General features: G+C 36.8%; 1 protein-coding gene across 1 annotated transcript; it reads left to right on the top strand.

Annotated features, from left to right (window-relative positions):
- Positions 1-13,117: 13,117 nt before the first annotated feature.
- Positions 13,118-20,817, top strand: LOC140322805 (mucin-17-like). The gene is made up of 11 exons (XM_072399409.1): positions 13,118-13,405; positions 13,565-13,672; positions 14,126-14,241; positions 14,345-14,403; positions 14,898-15,025; positions 15,576-15,635; positions 15,766-15,934; positions 16,371-16,538; positions 18,132-18,226; positions 18,619-18,674; positions 19,843-20,817. The coding sequence occupies exons 1-11, from the start codon at positions 13,243-13,245 to the stop codon at positions 19,900-19,902; spliced, it is 1,182 nt and encodes a 393-aa protein (XP_072255510.1). The 5' UTR covers positions 13,118-13,242; the 3' UTR covers positions 19,903-20,817.
- The last annotated feature ends 1,068 nt before the right edge of the window (positions 20,818-21,885 follow it).

Below are 21,885 nucleotides of genomic sequence, written 5' to 3'. Positions count from 1 at the left end.
AGCTTATACATGGATCGGCCTATACACGGGTAGATACAGTACTTTTTGTCTCATCATATGGGAATTACTGAAGTCTAAGCCAGTGTTTCTCAACTAAGGTCGAGAAAAACTGGTCTAAGATTTACTTTATATTCAAAATGGAATACAACAATGGTGAATTTTGCTATGACTTGTTGATTGTTACCTTGACCCCGGACAAAAAAAGAAAACAACATGCTTTAAACATGCTATTTATCATGTCGTTTATGGTATATAAAAGCCCTGATACACATATTTAGCCTTCCAGAAAATCTTTAGGTTCACAGTCTGGGTAATACAATTATTTCATGACTTTATTGGTGAAGATAAATGTACACATTAATTAACAGAGATAGCTTTGTTGCTTCATTATGATAAATGGTTATCTAACTTTCTTTCCGAATAACAGTCTCTTTAAATTAGGCCATTCTTCATTCCATATTTAAATCTTTTTTAAAATTTAACTTAAGAATGGTTCTAACTATGAGAAAAGGAAGGGTTGTTTTACAGGTACTGAATACTTTTTAGGTATTGAAGCCTTCAGCCAGATGCAAAACCAGTACAGTACAAAGAACCTGACGACCAATCTCTAGTCCCAAGCATCGCCATGTGGTGAAAGCATGTATTCCCAGCCCCAGGAAAATGATATTATTGAAGAAGTGCAAAGGTTGAGTGAGGGAGCATAAGTTGCAGTATACCCAAAATGGTTGAAGCTCCAAAACTATGTATATGTGAAGTGTATGTATAATTTATGTGTATAAATATATACACACATTCACTGGCCAAAAAATTGAAAAATTAGTCAAGTGAACCAGCTGAAGTTCAAACAGGATTTAAAAGCAAGGTAATTTATGTGAATTTAAATTGGCATGGTTGTTGGTGGTTGTTCTTGGTGGACTGGTCAGAGTATTTTAGAAACTGCTAGGATTTTCACACACAATCATTTCTAGGGTTTACAGAGAATGGTCCAAAAAAGGGAATGTACCCAGTAACCAGTTCCCCTGACCAAAATGCCAGAGGTCGGGGAAAAATGACCAGACTTGTTCGATCTGATAGGCAAATAATACCTGCAGAAGAGCATCTCTGAACATATCCAATCTTGAAGCATATGAGCTACAGCAGCAGAAGACCCCACCGCTGCCATTCCTGTCAGCCAAGAACAGGCATCTGAGGCTACAATTTGCTCACCAAAGAAAAGATTAGACAAATCCTACCAAAACAATGTGCTGATGTCTGAAATCAAGAAAAAAGTAGATATTGTATTTTTATCACTACATTTTATCAAGTAATTAGTGAGTATGCTTTTACATGTTCCTTAAGGCAGCGGTCGCCAACCTGTGGTTCGTGGGCCACCATTAATAAAACTTTGGTGGTCCGCTGCTCTGTCTGGTCACCCCTGAACGGGGTCAGAAGAAGGACCCCGTGCGGGAGGTGCCCCGGCCAGAGCCACGGACCATGTCCACCGTATGGATCCCAGGCTCTGGGAAGTGGGCTTGTTGTGTCCTGAGACGGAGATTGGGCGGGTTCTGGCATCATGATGTCACTCTGGAGGAAGTTTCTTCCCCTTTGAGTGACACCGGGCTCCCCATGCATGCGAGGTCTGGAGCCCGTAAATTTTGTGGTCCGCCAGTCTGAAAAGGTTGGTGACCACTGCTTTAAGGCACAGGTCGTGGTATTTATCTGACAACTGGACATATTAATAGCCTGGACCTTGCTTCTCGGCAAAAAACTGTGCTGCCTAAAATTTAACGTGCCAGCACCATATAGGACTCTTGGAACTAATCAGCTTGGCTTTGCAAAGTAAAGTAATTTTCCTTCTTATAATTATTGGGAAATGTATCTTATCTGGATGAGATTTTATTGTCGGAATAGTCTGCCTCCCTCATAAACACTTGGCTGATAAGCCACCAATTATGCCTTTTTCTACACAAGTGCGTGAAAGCAGTGTCAGTGTGGTGTCGCATGTCAACAGAAATCAACGTGAAAGAGATAAGATAGAACATGATTACTGTCACTTTGTAAAAAGAAAACAGGGTAATGAAATTAAAGCTCATCTCTAAATATTGTTATTACTGTTTATTTACCACTAATGGAAAAGCTTCTCTTATCAATCCAGTACTGAAGCATTCCTGCTCAACACGGGAAGGGAAGAATTAAGAAGCAATAATGCCTTGAAAGAGTGCACGTAAGGTGATGGTGGATATGATGATGGGAGAGGAAAGCCATGTGATTACCGGTAAATGGATGGCACAAATACTACGCTGCTTCTTTACCATCCAGTCATGAGGCTGGGGTGCGGCCTTCACCAAGATATAATGTAGCTATAGTGGAAGTGGATGGGACAGATGTGTCTGGCAACAGTACCTGGGTCACATTAGTATCTGTAGTCCTGATAAAATAGTTCCATGTATGCATTTTATCTGTGTATTTAGCTTTCCTGGAGCAGTTGGAATCCAAGCCAGTCCTTTTTACCCCTCCAGTCACAGGCCATCGCTTTGATAGGTCTATCAATTGCTAAAAATCCTGCAAATATATTTGGCATGGTGAATCCTTGATACTCCAGGCTAGATTCTTGGGGAAGCAATGAAAGATAATTCCACCCAAGACATGGATGTGGCCATTAATATGACCTGGTGACTGCCAGAGACTGCGGACCAAATGTCCCTTTATTGTGTGTCTCTGCATCATGTAACATATATATATTCCTAGCCCAAAAGAGGACATTGTAGCATCTATGTTATATAATTTATTTTTTTCAGGTTCAAACAACTCAAAATGGCTTCACCTTAGCAGAAGGGAGCAAAAACTACAAAACACAAGCAGCTTTGGCAATAAATTCTGCAAGGATTAGTAACTCCACAGTCTAGCCACCAAGAAGCTAAGCCAGAAGGGCACCTGGTACTCACAGAACACAAGAGGTAGCGGTTCATCAAGCTCCCAGGAGCTGCCTTGAGTTGCTGCTTTCGATCCACACCTTCCTCCAGGGCACGCAACATGTTGGCTGCCCCAAATATAGATTTGTCAGGCAAGTCTAAAAAACCCAGTCTGTACTGCAGTGGAATAGGAAGGTCCACCCATATCCTTCCTTCCTATCCCAGAGTCCAGGCCCTGTAATAAGCTAAATAAATAGCAAACAAAGGTCGCCAACCAAACTTTCCTGGATTCCTTCGGCAGTAGGTAACCTGCTCTCTGAAGGTCCAATTATCCAGGACATGCACCTGGAGTCATGTACAATACATATCATAAAATTATAATACTGACTCTGGTAAAATCATCTACAGAGCAGCTTTAGATTACCTATCTTAGTCCTTTACAGAGGGGGAATCTAAAATTTGGCTCTAGACTATCTATCTTAGTCTTCTAACAAACAAACAAACACAAATTTTTAAGTTGTCTCCAGAGCAATACGTAAAAAAAATTCCTTTTTTCAAGACTTATTCTAATGACATCTTTCGGGTATTGATTTGGTTACATTGGCGAAATTTCTTCTAATAAAGGGTTTACCTCTTCCCAGTATGTCCTGTTTTTTAAAATTGTATTGGTCCTAACCAATTATACGCTGCTGTGTCACCTACAGTTTCTCATTCCTAGAAGTAAAATGCTTGCCCATACTCCCACAATATAAATATACAGCTTCTTGTGAGTTTTACACTGTTGTATCATCTGTTAAAATGAATCAGATTTGGGCACTGCTTTTCTAAGTTAACTGCAACAGAATGACCAAAAACAAGCGAAAGATTCACCACCTGAGACTGTCCATCAAAATTATATTATCTACAGCCTAAGGGAACTGTATGTTTTTTAAAGGATTTGTGTGAAGCTGCATGAAAAAAACCCTCTTCACTATACAATTTCTTTCAGATAGTACCCATGGCAGTACCCAGCTTCCAATGACTACACAATAGACTTTAAAGTTTTTTTTTTTTTTTTACAGAAAGTAAAAAAACAGACAGCACAAACAGTATAGAAGTATATATGAGTGCATAACAAAGAATAAAATGAAAGAACACTCAATGAAAAAAATAAACTCTGCTAAAAACATGAATACAAAGAAAATAATCATTACAAGGAGCTATTTTTATTCAAGTAAAATTTGCTTGATGTAGCTCAAACAGTGAAATTAACAAATTTCATTTTGACCAAACTTTGCAAAAATACTTTGAATGCAAGGTCAGTCACTGGAGCTAGTTTGCTCATCCTGTATTGACATCTAACTAAACAATTATCACATTCCAGACAGACCACATGTATCCAAATATTTAAAAGGAATGTATCTCTGAATCTCCCCTCCAGCTCTCTTGTTGTGTCACCCTTTTTTTTAGGACCTTCACCCTCCAGGTTGGTAGTTTCATTTATAACTTTTCTGACATAAACTGACGGCTCCCATTTGGTATAATATTCTTGAGCAATTCATTTATGATGGTGCTGGAATTGCCCTTACTTTACGTCAAGATTATGAGCAAACTGTTGACTGTCCCTGAATCATTCTTTTATGAGTGTTGTGACATATATGAGTGAAATTATACATAACATTTCAATGTCAGCTTACAACAAGCAGGTTTATATGATCTATGGGAAGATTTAAGGTGAATTACATGAATAGGTACATTTATAGAATTTGACAAAAAATTATGGGTTCCACTGCCAAAAGTTACACACTATAACAGATGTCCCTCTTTGTTAGATTTACCTTCACTGCCGGATTTCCTGATTATTTGAATAGTTTTCAAGCATTTTACAAAAATGGTCACAAGGAAAAATAGAAAAAAGTATGTGTTCCCAGTATCACAGCAATTTGACTTCCATCCACACTGATCCAAAGCTAAAGAAAATAATTTTTTGCTACACTATTGATAAAACAGGATCTAGAAGCAAAGCTTCAGTGCCTTGAGAGCTCGCATACAAAAGATATGGCAGAACTGTGTGTCCTGGAGAGCCTGAACAACAGGCTGGATGATTCCAAATCCTTTTCTCCCTTCTTAACCAATTCTGTAACTGCACTACAAACAAAGTGGGTTGATTCACTTACCAAGGGGAATTTTCCCCGTGGAAAAGATTTTTTTCCTGTACAAGGATTTGATGGTGGAAGTCCACAGTAGTGTTGGTCGAATAGCTCAGTGTTGAATTAGACAGCAATTCGATCGAATAGCCCGATATTTTTCGAACGAACGCCGGGGGGGGTTTCGGGTTAATATTCAGGACTGTGTAGAACTGCATGAGCAACCAGGGGAGTGGAGCTGATATCTGAGAGTTTATCTAGAGTGACAGCTGATTGGAAGCGCTCACGTACCTCCAATCAGTTGTGACCGCAGGTTCCCATGCTCCCCGTGCTGTACTTATCAATGATACAGCCCGATGACCGTGGGAACTGAACTCAGATGAGAGTGATTGGCTGAGGAAAGGTAAACCCTGAAGACAGCTCAAGTGTCACCAGAATTTTCCTTTCCTCAGCCAACCACAGAGCACTAGAGGTGAATGAATGGGGAAACATGTCCTCATTTAACCTCTAGTGCCCGGGGATCCCACATTTACAGGAGGATTCCCACGGCTGTGCATCATCCCGTCATTGTGGGATAACCTGTAAAAAAATAAAAGTTAGTTACACAATTCACACACATTCAATAAATTACTTTAACATTAAAGCCTCTTTTTTTTTTTTTTACACATATTTTTACACACGAATTCGCTAAATCGAATCCTCTGTTTTTCGGTCGGGTCTATCCGAATTTGAACAGCCATATTCAGGTCGAATATAAGGACAACCCAAATTTGAACACCAACACTAGTCCACAGTGCTTCATCTCAATCCCTAAGCTAGGTACAATATCCCTTGCAAGCTAATAATTGACCTTCAGTAAGCAGCCTAGTTTTTTAAGCCCATCCCACTGGCCAATCAAGAAATAGCCTCTTATTTGCCTGTTTAGCTATTTCAGATACAACAGTCAGTGTTTGTGCAACGTGTCTCCACTAGTGCTGAGCCCCCTTGCTCTGCTGAGCATTTCCTCTACACTTTCTGCAGTGCTTTCCATGTCGAGCTCCTGTGTGAACACCTTTTTGCACAGTCTGTCTTTTTCCTGCCTGTTCCCTTGTGCTGTTGCAGCGTTCTCCTTTGTCTACGGTGGCCCCCGTGTCACCGGTGTCTATTTCCTGTATTTCTGGTTCTTGACCCCTGGCTTTGTTCCTGACCTCTAATACTTGTTGCCTGCCTCAAAACACCTGACTTCTGCAACCAAGTCCTACATAACTGTATGACATAATCTGAGGAATCTAATTCTTCAGGCTAATGGAAGAATCCATGGCTAAGGCATGGGCAAAAGGGGTCCTCAGTTTTAATGCTGCCCAACAGCCCCTTTACTCTGATGTCCTTTCTGCTTCTTATGCACCTTTTTAAACTCTTGGCACATTTCAGGAACACTTATATTTTGCTAGTAGATCCTCAATTTTTTGCAGGTATTTTTCCTTGATTTTAGTGGATTGTACATACAAGGTACAAAATTATACCTCTTCTACCTACAGCCTGTGCTCTTTTACTCACTAACCATTAACACTCTAAACTTTAGGTAGTTGTTGTGCTGACCCCCTATATCATCCATACATACCCATTCCATTATAAGACAGTGATCATCTGACTGACTGGGAGACTTCCTTATGTTTATCCACCTATGGGTTGCATCCCCCACCTGATCGTCATGAACTATTGTTGTGTTTTTTTCACTCAGTTAAGTGTTTAAATTGCCTATTGCTTTATTCTTTCTAGCATTAGGTCTCACCCCATCCCTTCCTAAGCCATCTGCATCTTAGCTTTCTCCAAACCAGGGGTCTGCCATCATTTGAACACCTAAAAAATATATCAAATATGCTAAATTTATATTTGGGGAACAATGATGCAGTGATTTACATTTTTTTAGTGTAGTTGTATTAGTTAGTGGTAACGTGTGCTTTGCAACACAATTCATAAGAGTGCATTGTGTGCGTTATTGCTTTGTGGTTCTTTTTATTCTTGATCACACCGTGCCATTCATGTACAATTCATGTAGCATGTAAGTTAATATGAGTTGAAAAAGGGGGAAACTACAATTAAAAGTTTGAATCCCCACAACAAGGGAAGGTTGATTTTAATTCACATGTGCGTTAGCATTGAATGAGTGCTTTCCCAAAAAAATGGAATTAGGGCCCACTCTATTCTGCCAGTGCCCAAGGGATGTCAGCAAGGAGGCCTTATCCAATACCTACTTACTTCGGCAAGGGCTTGGGTCTGGTTTAGAACAAAACCTGAAAAAAGTCAAACAGAAATAAACAGAAATGATGAGGCTTCACAGAATGTATCACTGTGGGGATTTAGATATTACAATATATATGTAGATCTTAAAAATATGAAACTATTATAGCTATTTTAAAAAATGCACTTTAAACTGAAAAATGATTTAAATACATATGAAGTATTAACCTTACTGCTAAGGGATTCTTCACTGGCAATTTACTGAAGGGGAACTTTGCCCCTTGTTACTGCATCCTACGTCCTCAGACTGCTATTGTAAAAGCTGATCAGCTCACAATGTTAGTTGTCATGTCACGGCTCCACCTGTGCTTACGTCAAGTTTTTCATATCAAATTGTACATCAGGGATATATAATACAGCATCAGACTATGGTCCTGCTAAGTTATCCTGAAGCTGCATACAATACACAAACTTACTGAAGGAAAGAAGAGAGCAAAAACCGCAGCACCCACAAAAGCCTAAAACATGGGCAGTTTGTGGATATACAAAGTCCTGCTGATAGCTTATTGTTGGACAATAAGTAAGTGATTTATTATTATTATTATTATTATTAGTATACTAAATAAGTAAGATTTTTTATTTGTATTTTATTAGTGTATTTAGTTGTATGGGTACATAAAGCAACCTTTATCAAACATTCATTGAATGGGAAACAATTACTGTAATTTAAAACATCAGGAAGACTTACCTGCAATGTTTAGAAAATGTTTGTTCAATGTAGCATTTCTCACTTTTTAATTGCACCTCTTAGCATTAGCAATAGTAGTAACAGAGGTGATTTGGTGGCATTATTATTGGTGGTATATGTCCATGAAACTCAAGCTTTATATATATATATATATATATATATATATATATATATATATATATATATATATATATATATATATATATTATTATTATTATAATTTATTATTTTTACTTCTCATGGCCTGCAGCAACTTTTACACCACACTATGGGTCTGTTTATTTATTGGTTTTGTCATAACTTTTTCAGCATTTTTAGCTCTTTATGAACAAACTAGGGTTTTTTTGTGTGTGTGTGGGGGGGGGGGTTGTTTTTTTATTTTGCTTTTATTAAAATATTGTTCCATTTCTCTACCAGTGCTAAGGAAAATTATTGTTGCAAATACAAAGTATACATTCAGAAATATTACATATTCTATGATTCTATGACACGTAGTCTTTCTTAAAATGACACCACAATAATGTATCTGGTATAAATGGTGGCAAATATACTGGGAAACAAAATATGGGCTGTTTGCACATTTTCTTGGTATGCCACACTGAAAAAAATCAAACAAGTACCCCCACCCCAAAAAAAAAATGAAAATGAAAAAAAATAGAAATAAAAAAATGGTAGGAAAATTAAAGTGCAGAAGATGAGGGAAGCAGTGCATTAGGGCTTGAGAATGGTTAACTGAGGATTAACAAGGCATTTAATGGGAAAATTTTAATTATTTTTTTGATTTCTTGTTTTACTTGAAATTTTTCATAACCTGAAGCAAATTCCGCCAGCAAATATCACTCAAAAATGCATTAGGGTCATTAAACCATTATTATTATAATCATTAATCTTTAATTACTTTACTATTACACATTTATAGCTTGTTTGTAGTTCTTGGTCATCTATTATGCTACTGTTTGAAGAGCAAAGATGTATTGCTGTTTCAAGAAATGACATTTATATTTATATGTGCCTTATTTATGCCATGTGGGATCTATAAATTAGAAATAGTTTGGATGCTTCCAAACATCATGATAGTTTATGAAAATAATAAAGGTGTTGATTTATTCCATAATAACATTAAAATGCTAAATTTAGTGTTGCTTTGAATTTTTGATTGTTTCATGATTTAAGATGTATACATATCTGAAATGGAAGAAGTCATATTTTACAATTCATATGGCAAAAAAAACTACTATGGAATTTATAACAGGGTGGGTTAGATTTTAGATACTTGCCTTCAAAAATAACACATTTCCAAAAATCTACCAATTATCTTTAAACTTCTTTATATAAGGTATAAACTTTTATTTTCTAAAACAGGTGAGCTTGTCTTCCACCACACTTATCTCCAGATACTTTGAGATGGTCATTGAGGCCACCAATACACAAAGGGGGGAATGTTGGTTGGAGAGGGGTAGGGGTCAGCTTTACTATGAGCCTGGTCAGCTTTACTGTAACTCTGGGGGCTTACAACAAAAGAGTATATAACGCTATGGCCAGTAATAAAGCATTTACTTTCAAAAGATTCCACGAGTAAAAATTAAAATAAAAATAAGTGAAGTGTGCCGCTTCAAAGTCATGTAAACTATTTTTTGTCTTTTTACAGTTTTTGCAATGACAACTGACAACTTGTCATTGTCAAACCCAACACTAACAGCAACTGTGGATACAAACTCACCAGAACTAACTACTGAAAAATACACAGGTACAATTCCATCACAAACACCAACTGAAGAATCTGCAGGAACAATTCCTTCACAGGCACCAACTGAAGAATTTGCCAGTACTATCCCATCACAATCACCAACCGAAGAATCTGCAGAAACAATCCCATCACAGGCACCAACTGAAGATGCTGCAGGAACAATTCATTCACAGGCACCAACTAAAGAATCTGCAGGTACAATCCCATCACAAACACCAACTGAAGAATCTGCCGGTAAAATCACATCACAGACACCACCTGAAGAATCTGCCACAACAATCCCATCACATGCAACTACAGATGAAACCCCTTCTCCAACACCAGCTGAAACGACTGCTCTGTTTTCAACCACAATTGCAGCAAACACTGTTGTTTCTTCCACATTTCCTACTACAAGCGAAGCTTCCACTAAAACTGCATCTGCAACTACAACTCCTTATACAACTGCAGCTGCCATTTCCACTGCTATCACAACTCCTACTACAGATTCACTTGAAACTACTGCTACAACAACATTGCCTACTTCATCTGCATCTACTTCTTCCACTACTACAACTTCTACAACTACCACCACCACTACAGTTCCAACAACTACTACCACTAGGCCAACAACCACGACTGCAGGCCAGAAACTTCGTAAGTATTCTTAAGGACAGTTGTGTTTGTGTTTTATGCATGAAGGTGCACTAGCACAATTAAGATGAATAGGTTGCCTTAACATAAGTCATAAGCTAATGTGCCTGTAGTTATGGAGTTAAATGCCGGGTTGCAGCTTCATGAGACAAAATAAAGCATGATGCAACACAGTGCAAAAGAATGAAAGAGGAAGAAATAACAGAGAGCCAAAATTAAAAACTTAGACCAAGTCGGGGGCCAAACGTGAAATTTATTGAAAAACTTGAGGAAGTTTACTACTTCATCCATAACTAACAAAAACAATCCCTACTACACACACTTTAGGGTTGAAAAGACTAATTTCTATCTATCTATGCAGGCTGTGTCTTGTTCATCCTCTCACATCACACGTTTGTCTGACACTAAAAATTTTACTATGCAGTCTCTAATAGATTGAAACAAACACAATGCCCCTGGTAGTCAGGCACCATGTGATCATTGCCTAGGCTTTGTGTCACATGATGGGTGTAAAGGAATAATGTCTATGTATTGCATATATTAAAAATGATAATGTGAGGTTGTAACGTGGGCGGACAGGTGGGCCAGATGTATTTCATTTTCAGAATTCTTTGGGGGCCAAAAAAAAAGGCCCTTGTGGGCCAGATTTGTCCGGCGGGCCAGAATTTGACACTCCCTGCTTTATTGCTTCAACTGACTGTGGTCTGCTGGGGGGCGAAAGACCTGACTTTGATGTCTGGTATTGGCAGCAAAGATTTACAAATTATTTAGAAGATAATACAGTTTATATATATGTAATTCAAGTGTTTTTTTTTTTATTTTAGCTTTACTTACCTCTTTGGAATTTTAATTTCATTTTTGCTTAGATTTTGGTGCATGACTAGTACAGTCATAAGGCCACACATCATCTCAGGCTATAGAATGCTGAGGATAGTTGGATAAAAATTAAAAAAACACGTACAATCCCATCTCAAACAATACCTGAACAATCTGCAGGTACTATTGCATCACAGACACCACCTGAAGAATTTACATTTACAATTCCAGCACAGACCACAAGTCAACTATCTGCAGGTACAATCCAATCACAGACAACTGAAGAATCGGCAGGTACAATCCCATCACAGACACCAACTGAAGAATCTTCACTTACAATCCCATCTCAAACAATACCTGAACAATCTGCAGGTACAATTCCATCACAGACACCAACTGAAGATTCCGCCGGTACAATCCCATCACAGGCTCCATCTGGAGAATCTGCAGGAACAATCCCATCACAGACACCAACTGAAGAATTTGCCAGCCCAATTCCATCACAGACACCAACTGAAGAATTTGCCAGCCCAATTCCATCACAGGCACCAACTGAAAAATCTACAGGAACAATCCCATCACAGGCACCAACTGAACAGTCTGCAGGTACAATTCCAACACAAGCATCAACTGAGGAATCAGCAAAAACAATCCCATCGCAGGCACCGACTGAAGAATCTGCTGGTACAATTCCATCACAGGCACCAACTGCAGAATCTGCCAGCCCATTTCCATCACAGACACCAACTGAAGTATCTGCAGGTATAATACCATCACTGGCACCAACTGAAGAATCTGCCAGTACAATCCTATCACAGGCACCAACTGAAAAATCTGCAGGTACAATCCCATCACAGGCCTCAACTGAAGATCCTGCAGGTACAGTTCTATCACAGACACCAACTGTAGAATCTTCACGTACAATCCCATCTCAATCAGTACCTGAACAATCTGCAGGTACAATNCACGTACAATCCCATCTCAAACAATACCTGAACAATCTGCAGGTACAATTCCATCACAGACAGAAACTGAAAAATCTACATTTACAATCCCATCTCAAACAATAACTGAACAATCTGCAGGTACAATCCCATCACAAGCACCAACTGAAGATTCCGCCGGTACAATCCCATCACAGGCACCAACTGAAGAATTTGCCAGCCCAATTCCATCACAGGCACCAACTGAACAGTCTGCAGGTACAATTCCAACACAAGCATCAACTGAGGAATCAGCAAAAACATTCCCATCGCAGGTACCGACTGAAGAATCTGCTGGTACAATTCCATCACAGGCACCAACTGAAGAATCTGCCAGCCCATTTCCATCACAGACACCAACTGAAGAATCTACAGGTATAATACCATCACAGGCACCAACTGAAGAATCTGCCAGTACAATCCCATCACAGGCCTCAACTGAAGATCCTGCAGGTACAGTTCTATCACAGACACCAACTGTAGAATCTTCACATACAATCCCATCTCAATCAGTACCTGAACAATCTGCAGGTACAATTCCATCACAGACACCACCTGAAGAATCTACATTTACTATCCCATCTCAAATACAATCCCATCTCAATCAGTACCTGAACAATCTGCAGGTACAATTCCATCACAGACACCACCTGAAGAATCTACATTTACTATCCCATCTCAAACAATAACTGAACAATCTGCAGGTACAATCCCATCACACTCGTCAAGTGACGATTCGGCTGGTACTATCCTATCACATTCACCAACTGTTGAGTCGTCGGGTACAATCCCATCTCATCTATGAACTGCAGAATCTGCAGGTACAATGACATCACACGCACCAACTGCAGAATCTGCAGGAACAATTGCATCACAGGCACCAACTTTAGAATCTGCAGGTACAATCGCATCACATGCACCAACTCAAGTATCTGCTGGTACAGTACCATCACAGACACCAGCTGAAGTATCTACATTTACAATCCAATCTCAAACAATAACTGAAGAATCAGCTGGTACAATTCCTTCCATAGAATCAGTTACTACTCTGGTAACAAAACAAGTTAGTGAAACGACAATGAATTCTAGGACTCCAACTAGCAATTTGCTTGAGCAGACAACACTAATAGCAGATACCTCTCAAACACAAATTACTACTGAATTACCAAGTACTATAAGTTCTCCAACTACTGTGGTAACTCCAACCACTAAAACCTTTCTGACAACAACTAAACAGTCAAGTAAGTAGACCAGCTTAACCAAACTGCTTTAATTTGTTTCTGCTCTATCATTTGTCTGTATGTATTTTTTTATATTGTCTACGTTATGCAATGTGTGTATTTATGCTGCCTTGTTTATAACCCATATTTAACCCTTTCTTACATTTCTGTTATGTCTAGGTGTTACCCGGCCCTGTGTTAATGGCCACGATGATGGCACAAAATGTGTTTGTAAGAGGAACTTCTATGGGACTTTATGTGAATTCATTCTTGACGAGATCAGACCAAGTACGTATTCTTTTATTTCAATTTTGAATGTCTTTCATAAGATATCATATCATTTATTTATTGTAGTTTTTAATATAGTAGGAAAGAATCAAAAATTTTTGTTTTTATTGAAGTCCATTTAATTGTTAGAGAAATCTCTCTGTTATTGTCACAAGATATAAAAACTTGATAGATGTTTTATCCTCCCACTATTCCTCACGAGAAATGTGCTTTTGTTCTGTGTATCCATTGTCCCATCCAATGAGAAATCCCATTACTTCCTGTATTTGGAACACCATTCACAGGAAGTAGGATACAAATTTTCAATTGGATTAAAACATCAATAAAAAACCTTAGTCTTAAAAAAATAATGTGTAGAAACCTAAAAATAAAATAAAAAATAACATTATTTTGTTACTTTTACTCATTGTTTTTATCATTCTCATATTAATACTGTTACTTTAATCACCATAGCTGTTGAAGCGTCCCTTGATGTGGTAGTCACAGTAAAGAATGTGAATTTTTCAAAAGAACTTCAAGACTTTGAATCCAAAGAATATAAACTTTTTGAAGAAAGGTTTAAAGAACAGGTATGTTGGGCAAACGAGTTTAGTCTTTCTGCATTCACATTTCAAGTATTTAAATACGTGTTGTTGAAAGGTAACTCTTAATATTCATTGTTTTTTCCAATAGATGTACCTTGTGTACAGCAAAATGCCACACTACCAAGGTGTAAAGATTCTCAACATCACGTGAGTATTGAGGGGCTTTTTTATAGGTGTTCTTGTGTGTTCTCGTCTTTTCTGAAGTTGTCTTTTAACCCTAAACATAATTACTGTATTCATATTCTGTTTTTTATCTCTATTTCTTTCATAATTATATTGCTACTTAAGAAAGATCCGTTCGAAGCCCTTGCCTAAAATAGTCCTTTCTTTAATTCTACAACTTTGCCTCTTATCATTCCTGATGTGACAATATGCAACAGTTGTTCATTTTTTTCCTTTAGTACCTTCATATTTTATAATGAAAAATCCTTTCCTAGAACTTCAATATAGTGATTTTTACTTAGGCCCTTAATTTACTGTGAATCTAATCACAGGTCTGCCTTACCCAACTGCACAATTTTTTCATTTTTAACCTCGAACATCATTCATTCTAAACCTTATCTATCTTTATTTATCTTATCGTTTTGTCAAGTCCCCATTTCCTTTTAAGCAAGTTCTAACAATGTTTCTTTTTATTGCAGGCAAGGAAGTGTTGTGGTTGATCACATGGTCTTTGTGCAGGTTCCTCCTGAGGAATATGACAATGTTGTGTCTGACATGACCACTATACTAGTCGATACAGATTGCACAAGCTCATCAATGAATAATGGTAAGTAAGTAGATAAAACTAAATAAATGGATTTAGCCTGGATCTTAAAACAATGTTACATGAAAATATGGAATAATACTTCTCCTTGTACAAGAGGGTGGAGGTTGGAAAGTATGGTGGTGGGTGGAAGGGTTAGTTTTGAATGAGTTTTGTTGATTGAAAGAGGCTTATAGAGTTCAGTGTTTAGAGGTCAGTATTTAGACCAGAGCTGTCCAACTCCAGTCCTTGAGGGTCACATACAAGCCAGCAATTTCTGACCTTTAAGTCTCATCTTAAAATGTATACTATCTGATGGAGAAATTCTAATATTATGTGAAGATCCTGGCCTTCAAAGACCAAAGTTGGACAGCCTTGATCTATTCTGGTTTTTTGTAGTTCAAGAAACTTCTTTCACATCAGCAAACATACAAAGTAAAATACCAACAAGTAAACAAAATAAATGAATAAACACATATATAAAAATATAATGTAACACTATCGTAGTAAGAAAACATTAAAATAATATATAAAAATATGATTATAAACATTATATTGCTTCCTATCTTTACAGAGACTTTGTGTTTTGGGGTAAACCAGACAAAAGTTGAAAAGGTTGACCTAAATCTTGCAGGTAAGAAGATGTGTGCATGCTTTAAACTTAATTATTATGTATTTTTGTGAATGAACATTTTCGTTATTACATTCAATCCTGTAGCTATGGAAGATATCACACCACTCTGTAATTTTCTTTTGTTTTCCAGATGCCTGTTTAAATGCTGAAGACATACCACTAGAAGTCCGGAAGTTCTATTTCCCAAAAAACGTATCTGGTGTGATAACTTGTGTTTCCGATTGCAGTACCTATAGCGATAATCGCAGAGACTGCCATAAGGGGCAATGTTCAGTGACTCTCGAAGGACCCCACTGCTAGTATGTACATTGTTGAAGGGGTAACAACTATGATTTAGAAGCTTTGGCACTGTTCATATGGATGGTTCTGAAATGGTGCTATAACATTTTGGATTGTGTCATCCAATTATAAGGAAATTGGAGGTGGGGGTATGAATTAAAAACTCGAAAATTAGTTATTTGATATGAAGATGAATTTTATTACACTTGATACCATCTGTAGATCTAATCACTAAAGGTTAATTTTTTTTTTAATTCAGAAAGGTCAAAAAAAATTTCCCTTTGTGTAGCAAAATTGGCCCTTGGGGTTTATTATATATTTTTCTTGACCACAAAAAGAAGGCAAGACCAGGAAGCCAAGTGGTCATAAACAGGCATTTTATTATTTTAAACTCTTGTGGTGTTTTCCTTCTTTTGTCCCATCTTTTATCTCACACCTTTGTTTTTTTATTTCCAGCTGTGAGACTTCCAACCAGTTTTGGTATAGTGGAGCTAACTGCCAAAATGCTATCAGTAAACCTGGGGTCTATGCTGGAGTGACAGTCAGCGTTGCTGTGTTGTTCATCATAATTGTGGCCCTGTCTGTGGTCTCATACCGACGACGGAAAAAGTCGAACAACGACAAGTTAGTGTTTCTTGATCATTTGTTAGACAGCTACATGCCAATAAAATACACACTTTCCTTCGAGGAACCAAACCCATTTATTATAGGTAGCGTCTTATTTCCAAGATTAAAAACCTATACTTTGCCATTAAATCCCATGGTCTCTGGTTTTTAGTATATTTGTAGGTATTTCATTAGAGACTGAAGCCAGTTTTTTTTTAAAATCAGTCCTGGTAGAATTGCATGGGTGTGGGCAACCATTATGGCTACCCCATGTGCTTATATATTTACAAACTGTGCACATTTTGAAAACATCAACAAACAATGATAGGATGTTTTTCAAATCAATTTTTTATTATTATATTATATCTATTTAAATTTTATATACAGTTATAAATTGTTTAAACCCCTGCATTAAGGCACAACAGGTATGGAGAGAAAAGCTTTCCAAATCTAGGGAACTTCTTCCTATCCTGTCTCCTATTGGAAAATGCACTACTAATGCACTTTTTGGGTTCTTTTGGTCCCATAATGGGCATTTGTTACTAGGCCAAATAGGGAAGATGTTTTTCAGTGTCCTTGTTTAGTTTTACTTAAGATAAAATTAGATGCATCAAGAAGAACAACAACCTAATCTCATTCCAATGGTCATGTGCCATACCCATATATCCTTGTGTTGGAGGTGTTCATCAGTTTCCAGCGTAGCCTCAAGAAGGCAGTGCATGCCTCAATAGCCTAGTCTCTGAACTGCTTAGACCCGTACTATTTATCTTTTCTCTTCATTGATAACAATCTTTATTTTTATATGGCTTCTTCAATTACACCCATGTATGTACTCTAATAACGCAGTCCTTTTCACACCCTTTGTTACTCAGCCTGCTTTCTGACGTCATATGATCACATGTCGTTGATACCAACATTTTAACCAAGATTTCATTTTGTACTTTCAAATACTGATTCATATTTTTATCTGTATGCAGTAAAAGTAATAATAATGACTAACAACTGAGTTGTTATTTTGTCACAATAAAACTAATGAGCCCCTGGTTCCCAACAGCAGAAAAAAAAAATAAAACAAAAAAGAAATAAATAAGCTTTTCATTGCCAATTTTATTAACTAAACAAAAAGTTTTGAATCGTATAGGGCAGGTCTGTTCGTCTCAGGGACAGGATTACATATTTAGTATACCTCCAGCAGACAGTAATATAGTAAGGTGTTTAAAAAGGGTCATAAAATGACATCTTGGATTACTGATCCTCTATGTAGCCTTTAAAGACTGGAGCTGGACAGCCTTCATGTTAAATATCATTACTCCTTCCATTTACTATCTAAACCCAATGTCGATCCTTAATCAGACTATACTTACAAACCGACAATCTTTTATCTGGAAAGGAAGTTTGTCATGTTTATATATTTCACATATCTTTATTGATCAACATAAATTATTGAAGATTAATCTGGAAAGTCATTTATTTACCCAGTTTGTGTTAATTTAACACTCAATATAAGCATTCTTTTGACTGCCAATTTATTACGATTTTATGTTTTTATGGGCAAGAAACCCATTATCGTAATTGTTACTCAGCACTTTCTTTTTCCTTGTGTTTGTACAGTTTAATAGGCAAAGAGAAACAATGGTATGAGGATGGTTGGGAAGAAGATAATCATGCATACGGGCAACTACATAGTTCCTCTAGCAGCAATGAAGGTGAGTTGTTTACAGAAGGTTGCTCCATCATCAAAGCTTCAGTAAACAACATTAAATACATTTTTAATGAAGGATTTGTATGTGCAAACTTTACTCTTAGCTGATAGCTAATTACAACCCATATAAAATGACATCTTCATATTCTTTGGTTCTTCATGAGACCATATTAGAGGAGGACCTTGTGCCATCAGCATTAAAAAACAGTCAACAATTTTTATCTAATTTTCATGTTCACTGTGGGAAATGTATTCACTCTTGGCATTACATCTGCCCAAATTTTCAGATACAAAAATGTATATTAACACCTATTTAGGCAAAATATCTAGTCAATACTTACCAACACATTTGGAAGTCTGCATCATTTTAACCATAATATGTTTTGTTTTTTACAGGGTCTTTAGGATCTAATTTTCAACCACACCTGGAAAGAGTCAACCCAAATGTGACGGTAAGAGAATTAGGCAAATAATATTTATTAAAAGAGGAGGTAGGCAGAAATATTAAAAGGGTGAATTGCTGGAAGGGGTTGTTGACTATAGAATGACATTGTTGACCAGTGGAAGGGTCAAAGTAAAATTTGCGTTCAATATGATTGCAAATAGATCAAAGTTATAATAAGGTGAACTAACTTGTCAATAAGCCGACAGTGTTGAAACATTAGTCATCCTTGAGTCCGTTGTAGTATCCTTGTGCAGAATGCACCCCCATGGATGTTGACTTTAAAAGATAAAGGGTCTGGTTTAATAAAGCTCTCCAAGACTGGGGAAGACAGACTAACATGGGAAAACCAATGGGCAAATGAATGAATGTGGTCCAGGATTGAAAACATTTGCCAAATAATATAATCAAATTATTTCTAGGAAATCCATTCTAGGTCTGGTGGATCACTCTGATTCTTCTGTCTATTTTCTCCAGTCTTGAAGAGCTTTAATAAATCAGGCCCAATGTGATTTTTCACAAGTTTTACAAGATAAAATTTACCATGTACAGTCATTCCAAGAACAAAAGTTAACACAGGGGTATGCCTGGACATGAGCAACTGCTAATGCTCTGGGTGTCATTGTTCGGCCTTCATTTGGCCACAAAAGACCTTGAATTTAGCAAGCAAAGCAAATTCAAGCTAATAGTAACTCCTGTCAAAGTTACATTTTTGTAGATTAGGGCAGAATTTCTATTCTGTGAAATTTGATTGTTTAAACATAATGCCCTATAGGCAGAGATAAGTAATCTTTAGTAGTTTGATTGTTTTCAAATTTGCAAGCTCGTTTTTTTAAATTCATATTGTAAGTTATATAATGTAAGTTTATGGTTTCCCCCTAATTTCACCCCAATGTTCACACCTACTGTGATCAATAATTATGTATTTATAATAAGTGTAGAAATTAGCAGGCTCCCTATGGACAGATAAGCATGTAGGAGCTAGTCTTGCAGTTCTACAGATGTTCACAGGTCATCACCAAAATACCATTGGTGAGTGCTAGGTCCTCCAATCAGGCTATGCAAAAAATTTCTGTAGATGTTGTCATGCATTTAACATGTGTTTTGCTTATAAATATATATAGTTAGGGGGAAATATGACTTGGACATTATATGACCTGTCCTCTTTTTGTTCACAGATGAGATTTCCAAGACCTTTTGTCATGCCAGATGCCTTGAAGTGGGAATCAAGAAGTTAAAGTCAGTTTCAGTTTGTTGGAAGATATTTTCACTTTGCCTTGCCACCTAAAATGATATAATAAATCACAACTAAGGAACCAACAAACAATTTGTGTTTATTGGTGGACATGAACAATCAAAACAAATCAGAAGTGAGAACAGAAACCTATGGAACAGCCCCATTCAAGGCCAACGATTTGGCATAGGGTTCATGGTTGAACAAGCTCTTCATATTGCACTACTGGATGCAATTTTGGCTGATGGTCCTACCTACCTCTCACACTCGGCACTTTGGGAGAACGTTTGTGATGTCCTCCACTTTTTTGACTTTATTATCCTTGTAAAACAGATTTAGCACTTTCTATGGACCTGAATGAGCCTTACAGATGGGCTTGAAATTGAAGAATATTTGATGGCACTTACATACAATCTGTTGAATGAAACTGTGAAATAGTGAATTATTAACAGAACTGTGATAAATTGTTATATATGATAAATATATAACTGTGATACATTATTATTATAACAGGCTCCAATGGCCAACTGTGGTTTTATGTATAGTAGTAAATTCTTTGACTTCTTACACTACAGCAAGTATTATTTCTAAATTATATTAATCAAATTTTAAGCATTTTAAATGGAAACCACAGGAACAGTGTACATTGTATAAATAGTTTATACTGACAAAAAAATATTCAGCTAAAATAGGACAGTATTAAATGCGTTGCTTGTGCCAATGCATTGTTCATTTACTGCTCCATGGTTCTGGTCTTTCAATGCCATTGTTCATTTATTATTAGAAAAAAAAATATTTTAGAACATATTAAACGATTACATAACCTAATATAAACCATAATAATTCATTTTTTGAAATATAAGATATTATAAACAATATGGTGCGGCAGGCCGCATGTTAAATTAAAAAGCAAAGAACAAAAAACAGTCCTAGGTATATTATTACTATCAATTTAACATTTGTTATAAAGTATGTATTTATAAAAAATATTGTATTTATGTATATTAGGAAAAGTTTATAATTTATATCCATTTTATATTTATATTTTTATGTTATTCCTGAAATATGCTGCCTTTATTTTATTATTACCAGCATTTTGTAAAACTGGAAAAGTGTAAATAAAAATCAAGTAATGAATTATCTTACTTAGTTTTCAGATTATTCTTTTTGGGGGATTGGGGAGTTGAAATCAAATTGATTTTATATTTTTTAGAATTTTTAAAGTGTATGCAAACCCATCACTGATCTACTTCTGCTTGTCTCTGGTTGCAATACTTAGATATTGATCTGAGACAGGTACATAGCAAAGGAAGTTGAAAAGTAAATACCATCCTTGATCTGCATACTTGTGCTGGGATAAACATATTTGATGGTAAAATGGTAAATATTTTGGATCATACTCGGTGACCAGGCAGCTAGAAATTAATTAATTCATTTTTGATAACCTGGAATTTATCTAATGAAATGTTAATAAATCCTAAATTTGAATGCCCTTGTTTTTTGGTTTTCTTCAATGCACAGTAAATAGCTACCAATATTTAAATGTGGATTTCAGCATTTCAACCCCCACAGAGGTCCTTTAGAACCAAAATATACATATAGGGGGTTAGAGTATAGAACCAGAATGTGAAGGCACCTGGCATTCTAGGATGGAGGACTGAAGGGAAAAAATGAGATCTGAAGATGGAAAGGTGAGTATAATGGCTATTTTCATTCAGGCAAGATTTTTTTGAGATTGTCAGGGTTTCTTAATTTATTACAATAATCACCTTAATGCAGGGGTGTCAAACTCAAATACACAGTGAGTCAAAATTAAAAAATCAGACAAAGTGAAATTTATTCAAAAAAATTGAGGGCGTTTTTCCTTCTCATTAGGTATAAAACCTTGATGCGATCATGACCGGCATCACTTGGATAACAGCAGGCTACGCACAGCCTGAGACACTGCTTCATGATACAAGGTCATGAGTCGCCCCTGTAACTCCAA

Source organism: Pyxicephalus adspersus, chromosome 2 (assembly GCF_032062135.1).
Source record: "Pyxicephalus adspersus chromosome 2, UCB_Pads_2.0, whole genome shotgun sequence".
In the NCBI taxonomy this organism is placed as follows: domain Eukaryota; kingdom Metazoa; phylum Chordata; class Amphibia; order Anura; family Pyxicephalidae; genus Pyxicephalus; species Pyxicephalus adspersus.
The sequence above is the reverse complement of the archived record's forward strand: the minus strand, read 5'-3'. Positions and strand labels throughout refer to the sequence as shown.

What these genes read in the sequence shown, in the direction of transcription:
- LOC140322805 (XM_072399409.1), top strand. Translation starts at nt 13,243, where the DNA reads ATGAATTCTAGGACTCCAACTAGCAATTTGCTTGAGCAGACAACACTA. An exon ending in GACAACAACTAAACAGTCAA is followed by an intron (nt 13,406 to 13,564) that starts GTAAGTAGACCA and finishes TGTTATGTCTAG; the next exon opens with GTGTTACCCGGCCCTGTGTT. An exon ending in AAAAAGTCGAACAACGACAA is followed by an intron (nt 16,539 to 18,131) that starts GTTAGTGTTTCT and finishes GTGTTTGTACAG; the next exon opens with TTTAATAGGCAAAGAGAAAC.